At 37.3% G+C, this 16,190-nt stretch overlaps 2 protein-coding genes across 2 annotated transcripts in view; one reads left to right on the top strand and one right to left on the bottom strand.

The window, feature by feature from the left end:
* ltv1 (LTV1 ribosome biogenesis factor) overlaps positions 1-2,379 on the top strand; it is a 10,276-nt gene extending 7,897 nt beyond the window's left edge. The window contains exons 10-11 of the mRNA XM_008418165.2: positions 944-1,144; positions 2,074-2,379. Coding sequence (XP_008416387.1) covers positions 944-1,144; positions 2,074-2,184 — 312 coding nt within the window. The 3' untranslated portion in view covers positions 2,185-2,379. The remainder of the gene's footprint in view (positions 1-943; positions 1,145-2,073) is intronic.
* Positions 2,380-2,559: 180 nt separating this feature from the next.
* Positions 2,560-15,850, bottom strand: ifngr1 (interferon gamma receptor 1). The gene is made up of 7 exons (NM_001360840.1): positions 15,580-15,850; positions 9,242-9,365; positions 8,959-9,140; positions 7,163-7,314; positions 5,787-5,943; positions 4,911-5,038; positions 2,560-4,306 (listed from the first exon to the last, which is right to left on the bottom strand). The coding sequence occupies exons 1-7, from the start codon at positions 15,641-15,643 to the stop codon at positions 3,887-3,889; spliced, it is 1,227 nt and encodes a 408-aa protein (NP_001347769.1). The 5' UTR covers positions 15,644-15,850; the 3' UTR covers positions 2,560-3,886.
* Between the last annotated feature and the right edge of the window lie 340 nt (positions 15,851-16,190).

The following is a 16,190-nucleotide window of genomic DNA, read 5'->3' as shown; positions in this document are numbered from 1 at the left end:
GTTACCTAGCAACCCCAGCTGAGCTTAGCCCTGTTACCTAGCAACCCAAGCAGAGCTCGAGCAACTCCGGTGCAGTTCAAAGGCATATGTGAATGTCAATAAGACCGTAGTCCGCTTCAAGAGCAGGACTGTAGAGCAGGGCATTCTGGGTAAATCTAGCCAAAAACAGACGCTTGTGGCTAGCAGTAGCTCGTCGTCTTGTAGAAAAGACAAAACAGAAATCCTGAAACAGCTAAAATCTGACGCAGCTCCATCTTTGTTTACGTTTCGTGAAATATAAAGTTGCGCTCAGTGTCTTCTTCAGATGTTTCTCTTCTCCTCCTTGATTTTAATCGCTGTGGTTCACTGGAAGCCCAAAGTCTGATGATATCTCTTTCCTAGGTTTTCTGCTTATAGAGGTTGACTTTTTCTGATGTTAAAAGTTTGCTTGATCTTAAAGACTTGAGTTTGACCAAAAAAAAGCAAAAACAGATGCTGTCATTGCCCTGAATGTTGCCATAGTAACACACATTCAGTACAGGCAGAAAAGAAGAAAAACTACATCGAAATGTTAAATTAATTTCTGTTTCTATGAGCTCTAAAAGCAGAGGGAACCGAGTGCAAAAGACTAAAATCTTAAACACCAGCAGGTGGAGGTTTTAAGTTACAGGCTAAAAGCGATGACTTCATTAGCAATGTTGCTTCAAACTTGGTGAAAATATTAAGAAATTTTCAAAATGGTTCAAAAACTGCAGTGGAATCCATGTTGGTTTGGTTGTTTCAAATTTAAGGATGGAAATCTCTGTCCTTTACTGCTGTGGTGGTGCTCGATTTTCTACATTTTACTAGTTTACCGTCCTAAAATTGAGAATTTGTTTAGCAACAAACTAAACTGAACCAATTATGAGTTTAATTAAGTATCAGAGGTTGACGAATCGGACGGAAACTTCTCGTCTGTGTGCAGCCCAAGGCGATCCGTGTGTCCGGTAAGACGGGCATCCCCCTGGACGTCCTGCCCTCCAGGGGCCTCACAGCCAAGCAAGCGGAGCGCATGACGAGAATCAACGACTCGGATCTGCCGCGCGTGTCGACGCAGGCCCGAAACAAAGAGGAGAGCAAAGAGGAGAGGAGGGCGAGGAAGCAGGCCGTCAAAGAGGAGCGGAAGGTGAGGAAACCTCCAAGAGCCTCTGGTTTGGCTTCATGTGCCGTTTGTAGAGACGGATGAACACGATTGTCAGAGATCGTTGAGGTAACGTGAGGATTTCCATCGTCAAAAAGCAGATTCGTGGGTCTGTTACCATGGTAACGCATACAGATTGGTATGTTTAATATTATGGTTTTGATTACTCTGACATTTAAAGCTATTTTACACTAAAACATTGAACCAGTAACTGTAGGTTGATTTACTGAGAACCAACTTTGTTGGAATCAACCTTCTTTGTTGGTTAGTTGCAGTTTTACGATTATTTTTGTAATAAATTTATTCTGATGACTTATCAGATAAAGTCTTGCATATTTTTTAACCACAAAACATTTCTTACAATAGTAGAAATATAAAAAAATTTTTTTTAAAATATTTAGTTGCCTAAGACGCAGTAACGTAGCATTCCTTTAGCATACGGTTGAACATTTGTAGCAAATAATGCTACAAATGAACCTTTTCTGCTTTAATTACTCATTTTAACAGAATTTGAAGCCAAATCTTTGGCACTTGAGTTCTAGGTAGAACATTTACAAACACCATTTTTTAATAAAAGCAAAATGTATGTCATTTTTGTACAATTTTGGTTTAGTTGCTATTCTTTTAGCAGATTTCCTTTGAGTCTCTATATTCAGTCATTTCAGCCACATATAAGGTCAAATTAGCCAAAGAATCTCAGTTATATGTTGAAGTTGCAGGCAAGTTTATCGATAAGCAACGATGAGTCAAAGCAAAATATTTTCATTACAGCTAACGCATCTTTAGCCATGATTTGCTTATTTTGAGGGCACCACTTGTTTGTTTTTCTTGAGAAAAGGTGGACAGAGACACTCCCTGTCAGATGAGAAACATTTGAATAAACTTTGAATATTCTCTTCTCTTTTTATTCTTAGGAGAGGAGAGTGGAGAAGAAAGCGAACAAGTTGGCATTCAAGGAGGAGAAAGTGCGACAGGAGAAGCAAATGTTGAACTTAAGGACAAACATTCAGGGCCTGAAGCTGTAGCCGCCGACTGACCGCCGTTCTGCACCAACATTTCACCCTGCGGTGTTTCCAGTGGACATGTTCCTCTCTTCAGTGAAACTGAGAAACAGGACGGCGTTGACCTACAGATAATCTGGGTGACTGCAGAGGAAAAACAAACCCAAAAATAGGAAGAAGCAAGCAACTGGTTGAATGAATAAAACAGGTTCCACAGGAGGAACGAGTGTTTCATCTGCGCCAAAAACTGGACGCTGTGGGAATGTTATGAGTTATTTAACTGAGCAGCCAGCCCATGTCGTGTTTCTCCATTAAAAAACATTATGTAGAAAATTATTGCTTCCTGCAGCCACCTGCCTTCACAAGCTGCAGAAACAACAATGGGAAAAACAAGCACTCTAAAAATATACACAGACTTTATTGTGGGCAATAAAAGAATCAATTTTGGCAGCTTGTTATAAATCTGACAATATGGAGGTTAAAGGATTCCAACCCAACAAAAAGAGACCAACGATGCAAAAATTGGTGACGATAATATACAAAATTTGAGCAAATATGAATACATAAAATCACAAAAGTCACCAATTCTTCATGAAGTCATTTATAAGATCTAAAATGTTTCGACCTGCTTCAGAGCAGGGAGATTCTGGTTGAGCCACATGTTGACCTTCCTCCATCTCATGCAAACAAGGACGGAAGAAAACCTGTTCTACAACAGCAGGAAACTGCAGTCACTATGAGTGCAGTGAAGATCAAATTAACATTCAAACATTTATTAAAATACTAAATAAGATAGCAGCTCTGGAAAAAAGAGAAACAATCCTTCAGTGACGTAAACTTCTATAAAAAACTTCTGAAGCCAGTTTTACAAGTCGAATAGTTTCCATCTCAGTCATCTTGGGTGCGACTGTTTCACATGCTGACTGTCGTCTAGATTGATCAGGCAATAAAACATTAAACGAGATTAAAGTTTAACTTTTGGCAGATTAATCAGCACAAACAGTCAAAGCCTTTGGCCATGTGCCGCCTCTAATCAGAAAAATCCCTGAGGATACTTCACAGCTGCAGTAAGTAACTTTTACAAAATGTTTTTTTTACATATTAAAACTGTCAGCATGTGAGAGAATCACTGAAAAGATTTACAACGCCTTATCAAAAATAACCAATCAGAGCCAGGAGGGCGGCTTTCGCGCTGTCAATCATCCCCGTGTTAATGGCAGAGAAATGACTCACTGTTACAGGAAAACTGGTCATCCAAAGTCATTGCTTCCCATGCCAACGAGCTTTAGCATTCACAACAGGCTTTACTGCACACAGCCATGATTGACAGCACTAAGACCCGCCTCCTAGCTCTGATTGGCTGTTTCTAGTAGGCACTGTGGGAAGGTAGAGAAGCTCATTTTGGTTTTTTTTACGTAGATGATCTGCCTCATACTATACTGTCAAGACAAATATGTCAAGTTTTTTAAATAAAAAGCTGCATAGTGCTGCTTTAGCATCTACTGCACCTGTTAAAATGCTTCAGGAAGCATCTGGAAAGGCGGCGTCACCAGACTAATGCGTCTCCACCGTGAGGTCATGGATGTAAAAATGGATTTCCTTCCTGTCACTTTTAAGAGTGCATAGACGTCCCAAACATCGGTGTCCCTTTATGTTCCCTGAGGTCCATGTGAGACTCGCTGTTAACCACCAACCAAAAAGGAAAGAATCCCAGAAGCTGTTCCTGTCAGTTCCCACCATAACCAGTGACCGGCTCTCCGTCGCCCAGTTCCCTCTGGAAGTACACATGTGGCCGGTCATACGGCGATCTCTCCTCCTCCGTGGAAGATATGGAAATGCACTCCGTCTTCACGGAGCCGTCTGGAGAGTCGTCGTCCGTCCCGTTTGCCCCCGACACAAAACCCTCCGTGTCCAGGTTCGGGTTGCTGTCCTCCAAACAGCCTCCACCCGCGTAGTTTTCTTCGCCCCGACAGTCGTAATCACCGCCGTCGCCGTTGTTCGGTTCCGGTTGCTCACAGAAGTTCTGGTCCTCTGAGACGAGTGACGTCGTCTCGACGGGCGGAGAGGCGATGGAGACTCGACTGTTCTTTGGCTCTGGGTTCGGGATAAAGAAACTCCGCTGTTCGCCGTTTCCTTGCGAATTCACCTGTAAAGAATCGGAAACAAGCAAACAAGTCAGCAGGAATCAGGAATCAGGGCCATTGCAGGAAAAAAAGGTAAATTTCCCCCAGAAATCTCTGAAGTTGTTTTTTTTTTTTTAGAAAAAGACTAAAAATAAACTACAATTTTGAGATTAATCTCATTTTCTAGAAGTACTTGGAAATTTCTGAGTTTGAAAAGTCAAAAATGTGCTAGAAAAAAAAAAAGAAATTTTTAGATCTCAGAAACTTTCCGGAAAAGACATGGACATTTCTGAGTTTGAAAATCCCAAAGATGTTTTGAGATTAAGCTAAACATCAGAGATTTCTAGCAAATTTTCAACATTTCAAACTCAAAAAGTTTTCATTTTTTTTTCTATTTTTTGAGATAGAAAAAAAATCTCAAAGTTTTTCTATAAAATTTGAGATTTTTTTAAATAAATTTTTGACTTTTGGATCTACAAACTTAACTTTTTTTTTTTTTTTAAATTTCTAAGATTTATCTCAAATGTCAGTTCTTTTGGTGGAAATTTACTCTTTTTCTATCTACAATGACGCAAAATGCTGTAAAGTTTCTCACAAGAAAAGAAAAGTGTTTATTCCTCTGGTTACCTGGATGTTTGGCACGAGTATCTTCACGGTCCAGGCCTCCACCTTACAGATGACGACTACAGCGACGATGATTATGATGAGAAAAATGGTCCCCAGTATGATGGCAAACATTACCAGTCCGTAAGTTTCTGCACCAGAAATATAAGCAGGGATAGTGATCAGGTTAGGGAAAACGCCTTTCAGTTTGAAGATGTTTGGATTTTAAAACATGTCTGTTGCTTATTTTATTTCAATTGAATCAAGATCAGTTTTTTTAACGGAAGAGGATTAGGACCACTGGAAAAAAGAAAAAAAAAAAAGTTCTGACTTTAATCCCAGAATTCTGAGAAAAAAAAGTCAAATTCGGAGAAAAAAAAAAGTCAGAATTCTGAGAAAAAAAGTGATTTTTTATTTTTATTTTTTCCAGTGGCCCTAATCCTCTTCTGTAGTTTTTTTATTCAAATTGGTTCCAATAAGTTTTCAATCCGACAATAATTTAGTAATTGATTTTTCTATGGGTTATTCTGATGATTAATTAGATTTTAAAAATTAGCCACTTGATCTTATTTTATACATTTACAAATAAAAAACAAATCACTAATCCAAGCTCCAATTAAAGCAAAAGTAAGTCTTTAAGAGATTTGAGTTTCAGATTTGGATTCCATGTGATCAATAATATACAGTTTGATATCAGAATCATCTATATTAGACATATATGTGCACAATTAGACCAAAATACAAGACTTTTATACGGCGGCCATTTTGAATTAGAAGTAAATGCCGTTTCAAAAGATGAATATCTGCGGAGTATCTGTGCTAAACATGGTGTCTGGAAACCTTTCATGGTATGACCCATGTTTTAATGCAACGTTTTCAGTATTTCCAGTAGATTCTTACCCTGTTTTTCAGAGCAGTATTTCTTCGTCTCTTTGAACGCTATTTGGTCAACACACTGGTGAAAACACAGGTCGCCCTTCAAGGTGACGCACTCCTCCGCAGAGAGCTTCACGTCGAGTTTGCAGGTTAAATCCGACACACCGCATGACCCGATAAACTGAAATCACATAATTATCACAGGTATTAGTGTTTGGTATCCCAGAAGTCCTGTTTGGATGAATTAAGCGAAATACAAACTGAGCTCCAACAAGCTGAAATAATTTGCAAATAAGAGTCTGCATGACTAAAATATCAACAGGTTCCTCCTCTCCATCAACTCTGTGAAGCTGTTGTCTCAGTCAATAGGAAAACGAATACATGTTTATGTGATTTGGCCTTTTATCCACAAAAAAACTTAATGTCCATAAAAAAAATATTTATAAAATCTCAAAAGATCTCAAAGTGGAGATTTGATCAGACATTTTGTTTGCGTGTATACATGGGAAAACGGGGATTTAGGTTCTTATGCATCATCATCTGCAACAAATAATTCACCACATGCTTCCTTTCACACGATTCCCAATCGATGTTTGTGTTTTATTAACTTTATACTCTAAAATGCAATTTAAAAGCAGTTAAACTTTTAAATCTGTCCACACAAATGAACCTGCTGATGCCACGTTAAATTACTAACGGGAAGTGGAGGGTGTTAGAAGCAATCTGATTGGCTGACAGGTTTTAGCTTTGCGCTGCAGGGCAGTGCAGCGCCCCCTATGGGCCCCTGACCGCGCAAATTTGTGCAGGTTTATTTGGGTAAAAGCTTTTCTGAAACCAGTCCCATGTGTAAAATATGTTTTTAATCGATACGGCGAACATACTTGTTTTTATAAAGACTCGGCTTGGTGTGTGCAAAGCCTTAGACAGCAGCTTTAAAGTCAAACAACAAGAAGGTGCTTTCCAACCTCCTCTGCTCGTAAATCTGTTATCCAACAGCCAAACTCTGCCACTTATGAAGCTCAACTTAGTCACCGCCCCATAAAAAACTGGACTAATAAACCAATAAAATACAAATTTCATATTTAAAGGTAGTTGCATATTTAATTCTCTCAAAAGCTTGTGATAACTAGCATTTTAAATGGACTACACGTTATCCAAGAGGTGCAGTTTCAACAGAAATCAGATGCAACACACCAGCAATGTTTTCTTTTGCGGTGATTATTCTGTGAAACTGATGTAAAATCACTCCAAACTTTGAAAAAATCTGAGAGATTTTAACCAGAACAGAAATGTTGGCGTCAACTTGTGGATGAGATCAGGATTACAGCCTGGTGTTTTACAGCCATCAGGTCTTTTCACTGTAAAAAGATAAAGAAACACAGTTTACAGTGGTAGCTTACTTCAGATGGGTAAACTCTGAAACGGACAGCAGCGTTGCTGTTTGGCGTGACAATGCTCTTCAATTCGTCGTAGAAACGGAGGGGATTTGCAAACTTCACAGAAGCCCCATCTTCAGCCTTGTGAACCGTCACAGGAGGAAAATCCAACAAACCTGAAAGAAGATCATTTAAAGTTTATCTGCCTGACTCCTTTCACCTGAAACCCAAGTCAAGCATCCAACGAGAGCATCGGGAAGCTGGCTGGAAACCAGTGCAAACAGCACAATCCAGCTCCAGTCAAGCTTCACTACCAGGCAAACATATTCATAACCTTCATTTATTCCTGTGTGTGTTAAACTAACGCAAAGAGACTCATAGTAAAGAAATGGAAGGAAAAAAAAAACATGGTTTTAACCCCTTCACCTACAGAAAAACCTGGTTTTCTCATTATACTTTAGTTTTATTTAATTTAAACTGTTTTTTTTGGGTTTAATTAGTTATAAGAGAATCATTGCTGGTTTTTGTTAGTTAAATATTTCTTAGCATTAGTTTAGTTTGTATTAGTTATATTAGCTTTTAAATATTTTGGTTCATTTTGAGGTTCAGAGTATTGTGATTACAGCGATTAGGTAATAAATACTCAACAGAAGAAAACGCTTTCAAACAATATATTCAGTAATTGTTGAACAACCATCTGACTGGCGCTTTCTCCCAAGTTCTGCCGTCGCCGTTTGCGGACCAGCGAAACGGCGCCAGCAGGAGAACGCAGCTAGTTTTAATATTTACTCAAGAAGCTAAAAATGCAGCCTGAAATGAATATTTAGCTTATCAATTAAATATTTAGTTGAAGTAAAATGTTTAGTCTGTAAACTAAACTAAACTAGTAAAGTACTTTAGTGCACTAGTTATTAGTTATGATAGTTTACTATTCAGTAAACTACTGGTAGCTTACAAGTGTTTACTAGTAGCTTAGTAAATCACTTGTAGCTTAACAGTAGTTTAGTGAACTACTACTAGTTTACTTGTAGTTTAGTAAACTACTAGTAAATCCGTCCACACAAATGAACCTACTGATGACATGTTAAATTACTAACAGGAAGTGGAGGGTGTTAGAAGCAATCTGATTGGCTTCTATTCTGATTGGTTTAGTAAACTACTAGTAGTTTACTAAACTGTTGTGGCTAGTAGTTTAGTTACTCATGGTAGTAACTAAACTACCAGTAGTAGTTTAGCAAACTACTACTAGTAGAAACTAAACTAGTTTACAAGCTAAATTTATTTAGTTGGAGCTAAATGTTTAGTTTATAAACTAAGCTAGTAAAGTACTTTAGTACACTAGTTTAGTTTAGATAATTTACTATTATCATATTATCATACCATTTACTAGTTTAGTTTATTAGTTCAGTAAACTATTAGTAGTTTACTGGTAGTTTATTAAACTACTAGTTGTTTACTAGTAGCTTAGCAAACCACTTGTAGCTTAATAGTAGTTTAGTGAATGTTTTGTGAACTACTACTAGTTTAGTTACTATTGGTAGTAACTAAACTAGTTTACAAGCTAAATATATTTAGTTGAAGCAAAATGTTTAGTTTGTAAACTAAATATTTTGCTTGCTTATTAACTATTTATGTGGAGACTGTGGAGTTTATAAATGAATTAATAATATGGTGAAATATGACCCCCATTTTTTTACAGTTGTGAAAGGTCAAATAACCCGAATTATTGTAATTCTTTTGTTTATGCAGTTTTACAAATGGCACCCCATAAAAGTCTGCTAGATGCTGAGTTTCTGAGCACGCTGAATAATTTTACTTACATTTGATATCAACTGTTTGTAACTGGTTGAAGGAGAAGGACTTTGACTTTACGGCTTCTGACTGTTCGCCTCCTTGGACGGCTTTTACAAAAACAACCAGGTAAGACAGGTAGCGTTCCTGAGAGCCCAACACAAACCGGCTGAGGTCGTACTTGTGGTCTGCTGTGCTCGCTTCAAAAGACCTTCAATCAAAGCAGGATAACAAGACCATCGTTTCATTTCATTGATTTTGCTCTAAATGAAAGAGAAAGGAGCATCCAGCGGAGGAGCAGCAGATACTTACCCTGCAACTCTAGATCCAGTGACGTTTACCATGAAAATGGTTTGAGGCTGATGTTCACTGTAATCCCAGCTAACTGTGATATTCAGGTTTTCGCATTTCACCATCACATTTGACGGAGGCGGAACTGCAAAAAGGAAAAGCAAATAAGACTCTGAAAGACAATTCTATCAATTTCTGTTTTTTGGCAAATACAAGTATTTTACATTCTATTCATCCTCTGGTGCATTGAACAGAGTTAGGCAAACCAGAACTTCAACAATAAGCTCTGGCCAAAATATTGTAAATAAAACTATTTCCATAATTAAACCAAAACGTCTCAGAGCTGGCTGGCTTAAAAGTCCTCCTCCACACCTGTGGGGGGCGCCACAACAAAAGCCACTGAAGGAAACAAAACATTATGATAGGAGAGCAACTTCCTTCTTCACAAAATGTAAACAAAAATGGAGGGGCGTCTGATTTTAGAGGTTGTAGGATTTCCATTTTATCTTTGGTAAAAGACCACAATCCATTTCTCACTCCAGAGTTTAATATTTACCCAGAATGCCTGGCGCTACAGTCTACTTCCTGCTTTTTCAGCTGTCTCCACTCTGCTTCAACCAAAGCCAGACTGGAAGATGTTTCAATTGCACATTCACAGATTCCCCAAACGATCCCAGAACTATAGTTTGATTAAAGTGAACTAAAACAGGGCTGGTGTGAACACACCTTTAGGAAACATGAGGATGTACCCAAACTCAAAGGCGAATCCCCCACTTATCATTCTGTCATACCTGCTCAGATAAAGATCTGCATAGTTCAAACAGCAAAACTCGGAGCCATCAGGGTTATAATTTCCAACAACAAGTCAGACTGCTGCCCACAGCTATAATAGAGTTTTACGCAACGCAGACAGCAACACCGCAACACTTTGTACTGCATCCAGGACCTGAAAGCCTCGTGGTGACAGATGACGGTAAATGTTTACTGCTCTTCTGCATTCCAGTTACTGTTTTTTCACTGCCAGAGCAGGAATCCAGCGATTCAGTTAATGGAACAAAACGATCACAGACCAAATCTAATGCAGAAAAACGGGGTTTTATTCAGAAAAACCTCAGTTTATAACGAGTTTGTAGCTAAAGTGGAAATCAATTTTTTATTTCTCCTGTTATAAAATGACCACAACCAGACAGGAAGCCTGCAGTAATAATTATTTTAAAAAATGATTTTTTAAAAATGCAGGGCTGAAGAGATTAACCATGATGAATTGATTTTTGAAATAATCAACTAACTTTGGAATTAATCCTTAACTAAACTTGGCAAAAAGAACAACATACTGAGATTTGTAATTAAACCAAAACTATCTAAAAAAGTACATATACACATCTTAAGTTTAAGATTAAAAAGAAAAGTACTCAACAGAGCTGATGAGGCCAATTTTAGGAAAAAAGAAAGTCTTTTAAGCCTCTTTTGCTATCCAATAATCAGTTAATCCAAAAAACAAACAGATCGGTCGTTCACTGCACTGATGTTAAGTGGAGCGGAAAGAGCCGAGCTTTTTACATGTTGGCTTTTTTTCACTGCATTAATCACTATTGCTGAATTTTTAACTTTGGTAGTAAATTACTTTTAAAATGTTTAATCTGTGCATGTTTAAGGTTTTGTTTATTCTTTATGGGCTACTTGATTTGGCCTGTCATGGTGATAAATTTAGCTGGATAATAAATTGTGTCAGAAGTTATAGCTTTAAACGTTAATTTAATGTTTTGTACTGATAATAGCATCATAAAAGAACACAGTCCCAAAGATCAATAATAAACTTTAAGTTATGATGAATATTTAACACTGGAACTGAACGATATTTAAAATATCCAAATAAAGAAAGAAAAACAGACAAATAAAATTAATTGTGACGTCTAGATAAAATTATTCTTCAAAAATCCGGCTAGTTGAGTTTTATCGTCTAGTTTTTGATAAAAAAAAGAGGGAAAAAAAAAAAAGTAATAAATCAGGGAAATGAAAATTATTGAGCTCCTTTTAATTTATCGTTCAATTAACTGATGCTGGATACTTTAATTTCCTTCTGCCTGAATAAGTCATTTAACAAAAGTTAAATAATCTTTGCAGGCAAACCAAGATCATTCTCAGTCGTTTCCTGAAAGAGTTTACATCAGCAACTAAATGTTTTTGACCTTTGCTTTACAAACTGGAGTGTTAATAGTTTTATAATCCTTCAGTTGCAGGTTAAACTCCACAGATGATAAGGGAGATTAAGAAACTCACTGAAGACAGAGCAGCAACACCAGGCCTCCTTCAACCGGTTAGTCACGTTCCAAAGAAATATGAAATAATATTCGCAGAAATATTAAGACACTCGACAAGGAAGTGGAAAAGGCAGCAGATGACCTCTGAGCAACAATCCTCCAGGAATACGTGAAACTTCAACTTGTGCCAACATGTAGTCAGATAACAGCCCACAGCCAAAGAAGAGAAATTCAGACCTACAGTCACTTTTTACACCCCGTATTTTATTTATAAGAGACTGATATTTTGAATAATTTTTGGGACCTATAAACACAAATAGTTAAATATTATTCATACTTTGGATCAGTTTAAGACTCGTTTTCATTTGACAAGAGCTGACATTGTATTTGATTGTTTTATGTTATTTCAGCTGTTGTATTTTATTGATTTATTGATTGATTAGTGTTTGATGATCTCGTAAAGCACTTTGGGCCATTTACATACATTTGAAACCAGAAGTTTACATACACTCTGTTAAAGACACCTACGCATTTTTTTTAACCACACTGACAAACTTTTCCCATTTTAGGTCAATCAAGATTAACAACAGTAGCAAATGTATTACTTTCTTTAAAGTCAGAAGCTTAAATGAGCCTTTAAACCAGGGGTGTCAAACTCCAGTCCTGAAGGGCCGCTGTCCTGCAGCTTTTAGATGTGCCACAGGTACAAAACACCTGAATCAAATGGCTTAATTACCTCCTCAGTTCTCCAGAGCCTTGCTAATGACCTAATTATTCTATTCAGGTGTGGTGCAGCAGAGGCACTTCTAAAAGTTGCAGGACACCGGCCCTCGAGGACTGGAGTTTGACACCCCTGCTTTAAACGGTTTGGGACTTTTGATGCCATGTCTTTGGAAGCCGATTCATAACCTCTGAGTTAATCAGAGACACACCTGTGGATGTCATTTAAGGTGCACCTAAAACACACGGCTTCTTCGTGTAACATCAGTGGAAAGGCCAAATAAAGAGAATTGTGGCGTTTCTTTTATAACGTACGTCAACTTCTGGTTTCAGATGCGAGACGTTTATAAATAAAACTGACAGGAGAAACGACTTGCTGTTTGTGGAGAGACAGAAACATTCGTTTTGGAGCGCCGCCCTGCAGCCTGAACTCTTTGTAGACCAGCAGGTTTTCTCTGACCGGCTGAATGAAAACAGCCTGATTACCACCAAGCTATTTTCATTCATTTATTTATTTTCAAACAGACATCAAGTGAAAACATGAAAAAAATGAAAATGCAACAAATCATGCCCCACTGACATGCAGTTTTACATATTTGATCTCATGATTTCCTCCTGCTCTCATATTCATCAACCTACAAACATTTAAATCTCCACACACGAGATGAACTCTGAAATTATTCCCACATTGAAATGCACTTAAACCTCTCATTCTCTTCCTTAAATTATTCATAAATTTCATATTATGTTATGTAAAACATATGAATAAGCTTCTTTTATATCAGTTTTTTAAGGCTGGTTTATATCTGTACTTTGTTTAAACTCATCATTTAATCCAGTCCGTAGATCTCCCACTGATATATAAAAATTACATTGCTTTTTTTTATTTCCTGCTAATCTTAAATTATAACAACCCCTCGCACCCCCGTGTCACAAAACATTTTTTGAATGTTGGGTGGAAATTGATGGTTTTACAGTTTAATTTAAGTACATTTGATTAAAAAAATAATAGATTTTATGTTCCTATGCTTCACCTCTGGGTTGTTGTTCAGGGTTTTTTTCCTCTCGAACCGTTTTGAATGCTGGTCAAACTCATCGGTTTGGTCTCATGTAACCAGAGCCTCTTCTGCCACATGTCTGCTTTGTTCCCTTCATGGCTGCACATCTTTCAACAGAGGCTTTCTTTAATCGCTCTTCAGTAATGGACTGAGACCACAAACAAATATTGTTTTTTCCCTGCTGAGCCGTATTTCTGCTTTTAACAGCTTCTCTGCTCTGGATAATAACTCGCCCCGCAAAGTAAGTCACTTTGGATGGTCGTTTCTTGTTGGTTGTGTTGTTGGTTTGTTCTAGTTTTGGATGATGGATTGAACTGTGAGACATTTCAAGCTCAGGATCTTGCTTAGAACTTTAATAAAATTTTTAAAAAGTGATGTTTTTACATATATATATATATATATATATATATATATATATTTTAAACTGTCACTATGTCAGGACTGTTTGCTGTGAGAAAGATAGTCTGTGAAAATATCAATCTCCTCCACTTTCTCCCTGAGCTGCTATTGCCGTCTATTGCCATTCAAAGCGCCGCTCGAATGTAGCAAAAACAACCAATCAGAGCAAAGAGGAGGGTCTTAGTGCTGTCAATCAACCTTATGTTCTCACTGCTAAATGGTCTAATGGCAGAGAAACAGCTTTCCGTTAGAGTAAAAACTGTTTATCTGCCGTCATCAGTGGCCATGCTAACTAGCCTTAGCATTTACAACACGCTGCTACACAGCAGAGTAAAGGAGGGAGAATGAGCAGCGCCACATGAGATTGTGATCGACAGCGATAAAACCCGCCTCCTGGCCAGGGCTGCGTAGTTTGATCAATTCCATCTATATTCATCGATATTTTGTTTTTCCTCAGAAAGTAGACATTTTTCATCCGTGAGTGTCGATACATTGAGTTTTATGTTAAATCCACATGAATTAAATGACAGCCATCACACATGGCATTTTTTACCCAGATGCACATGTACATTAAAAATGACATGTAATGAAACAACCAGTTACAATTAATTAAATAATGAAATGAAATAAACCACATTATCTAAGCGAATAAGACGAAAAAGGTTCCTTTCCTGCATAACCAAATACACAAAGCCACACAATTAATATTTAAACAAAGCAAACGTATAACAAAAACATTTATTACACCAGTATTATCATCAGTTCAATTAATTCAATCCAAGTCTATGGAACAGTCACAAAATGTCACCAAAATCACTCCGTCTCTCCAAAGCCTGTCTGGAAATCTTAAAAATGCATCAAATCGTATCGAATTGTTTGTTGAATTCCATGATATACATCGTATCGTGAGCAGATTATTGTATTGAGAGATTAATGTATCGCTACAGATCTACTCCTGGCTCCGATGAGTTATTTCTAGTTAGAACTGAGAGAATGAAGAAGAGCTCAATTGTTTCCCAGATTATACCATCACAAAATAATGACAGTTTCAACAAATATGTAAAAATAATTCATTTATTATTTACAAAAACTTATTTACAAAAGCTACATGCTCCAGTTTTAGGGAAGTAAAAAAACAGATTTTTTGGGAATTAAATTATAACTAAATTGATAATGAATTTAAAGTACTTAAGCAGATTTCCCAAATCTAACTGGTGGAAAAGTACAAGCTGTAGTCTAGCTGCATCCAAGCAGGTTGGGTAAGAGTTAAAAGAAGAGGAACTAAAAGGTATTTCCACACCTTCTGTCAAACAGGTCAGCCCTGATTACTTTCAGGTGACAACATCTCACACAATGGCCACTTTTCGGCCTTGTACAACCAAACAGAGGTTTTGATTCTTCAACTGAACAGATGAGACATTTACCTCAACATCAAAAAACTGATTTTCTGGGATTTCCATCAAGTTTTCAGATTTAACTTTAAAGACCTTAGTCAAGTTAATTTGTGTTATTTATATTTTGTCATGTATTCAGAAAGAAAGACCAGAAATCCACTTATTTTGTTGAAATAAATGAAATAAGTTCATTTGATGGCTAAGTTTTCAATTGAAAATTCAGTTTTTCATTCGGGATTTTCCTTTGGTGCATTTTATCAATCACTTTGAAATAGAAACGAGATATTAAAACAGCAAAGAAACAATCCTTTCCTTATCAGTTCGTGTATGTTAGTTGTTTAGGTTGTTATACAATATTTTCCTCTAATATTAGATATATTACAGTCACGTTCTATATTTCTCATAAACCATTTTTAATTCTTTTTTTTAATTCATATATATAGTCTCTAAACTAGCTACAAAACCTTATTCCAGCCAAAGAAACGTCAATACTTTTGTTTTAAAAACTGTCAAGGAAATCATCTTACCGGCGTCAGAAAAAAGCCCGCAGATGATGAGAATCAGGGCCGTGAACGCACCATTCCTCAGCATGGCTCAGGCCTTTGAAGGGTGATTGACGATCAGGTTGGACTTCCTCCTCAGGGACCGGCTGCCAGAACTAAACGAATTAAACCTCAGCTTCCCCACATTTGGTAAAAAGGATCAAAAGCCTCAGCAATTCCGTGATTTCACATCGGAGCTATTTTTAAGTCGATTTCCTCTCAAACGTTCCGTCAGCAGAAATGAGTTCGAGTTCCGACTAGTCCTCAGGCGTGTGTAGTAAAAACACTGATGGCTCATTAACCTGTAAAACACCTTTACTGACGTCACGGGTGAAGCCTTTCAAACGTCTGTTGGTTGTGCACTATCGCCGTCTAGTGGTGGAAGTCAGAATCTCAATCAAATAAATAAAATCTGAAAAGGTCCTGCAACTAAAGGACCTTGTGACATTTTTTTTATAGGATAAATGCATTAATAAAATGCTTCAGTTTGGCTTTAAATACCTAAATGATGCTTAAACCATGTTTCCACTGTGTTTTGGGTTCTAATTAACAAGACCTTTCTGGTCAGAATTCATTACTTGTCGAGTCCCGCAAAG

The sequence above is a fragment of the Poecilia reticulata genome, linkage group LG1 (assembly GCF_000633615.1).
Source record: "Poecilia reticulata strain Guanapo linkage group LG1, Guppy_female_1.0+MT, whole genome shotgun sequence".
NCBI lineage: Eukaryota > Metazoa > Chordata > Actinopteri > Cyprinodontiformes > Poeciliidae > Poecilia > Poecilia reticulata.
The sequence above is the reverse complement of the archived record's forward strand: the minus strand, read 5'-3'. Positions and strand labels throughout refer to the sequence as shown.

Bases quoted from the DNA above. Each gene is read 5' to 3' on its own strand.
- ifngr1 (NM_001360840.1), bottom strand. From the start codon at position 15,643: ATGCTGAGGAATGGTGCGTTCACGGCCCTGATTCTCATCATCTGCGGG. The intron at 7,315-8,958 runs GTAAGTAAAATT...ATCTTCTTTCAG, and splicing joins ACAAACAGTTGATATCAAAT to GTTTGTTGGATTTTCCTCCT. The intron at 5,944-7,162 runs GTAAGCTACCAC...ATGTGATTTCAG, and splicing joins TCAGAGTTTACCCATCTGAA to TTTATCGGGTCATGCGGTGT.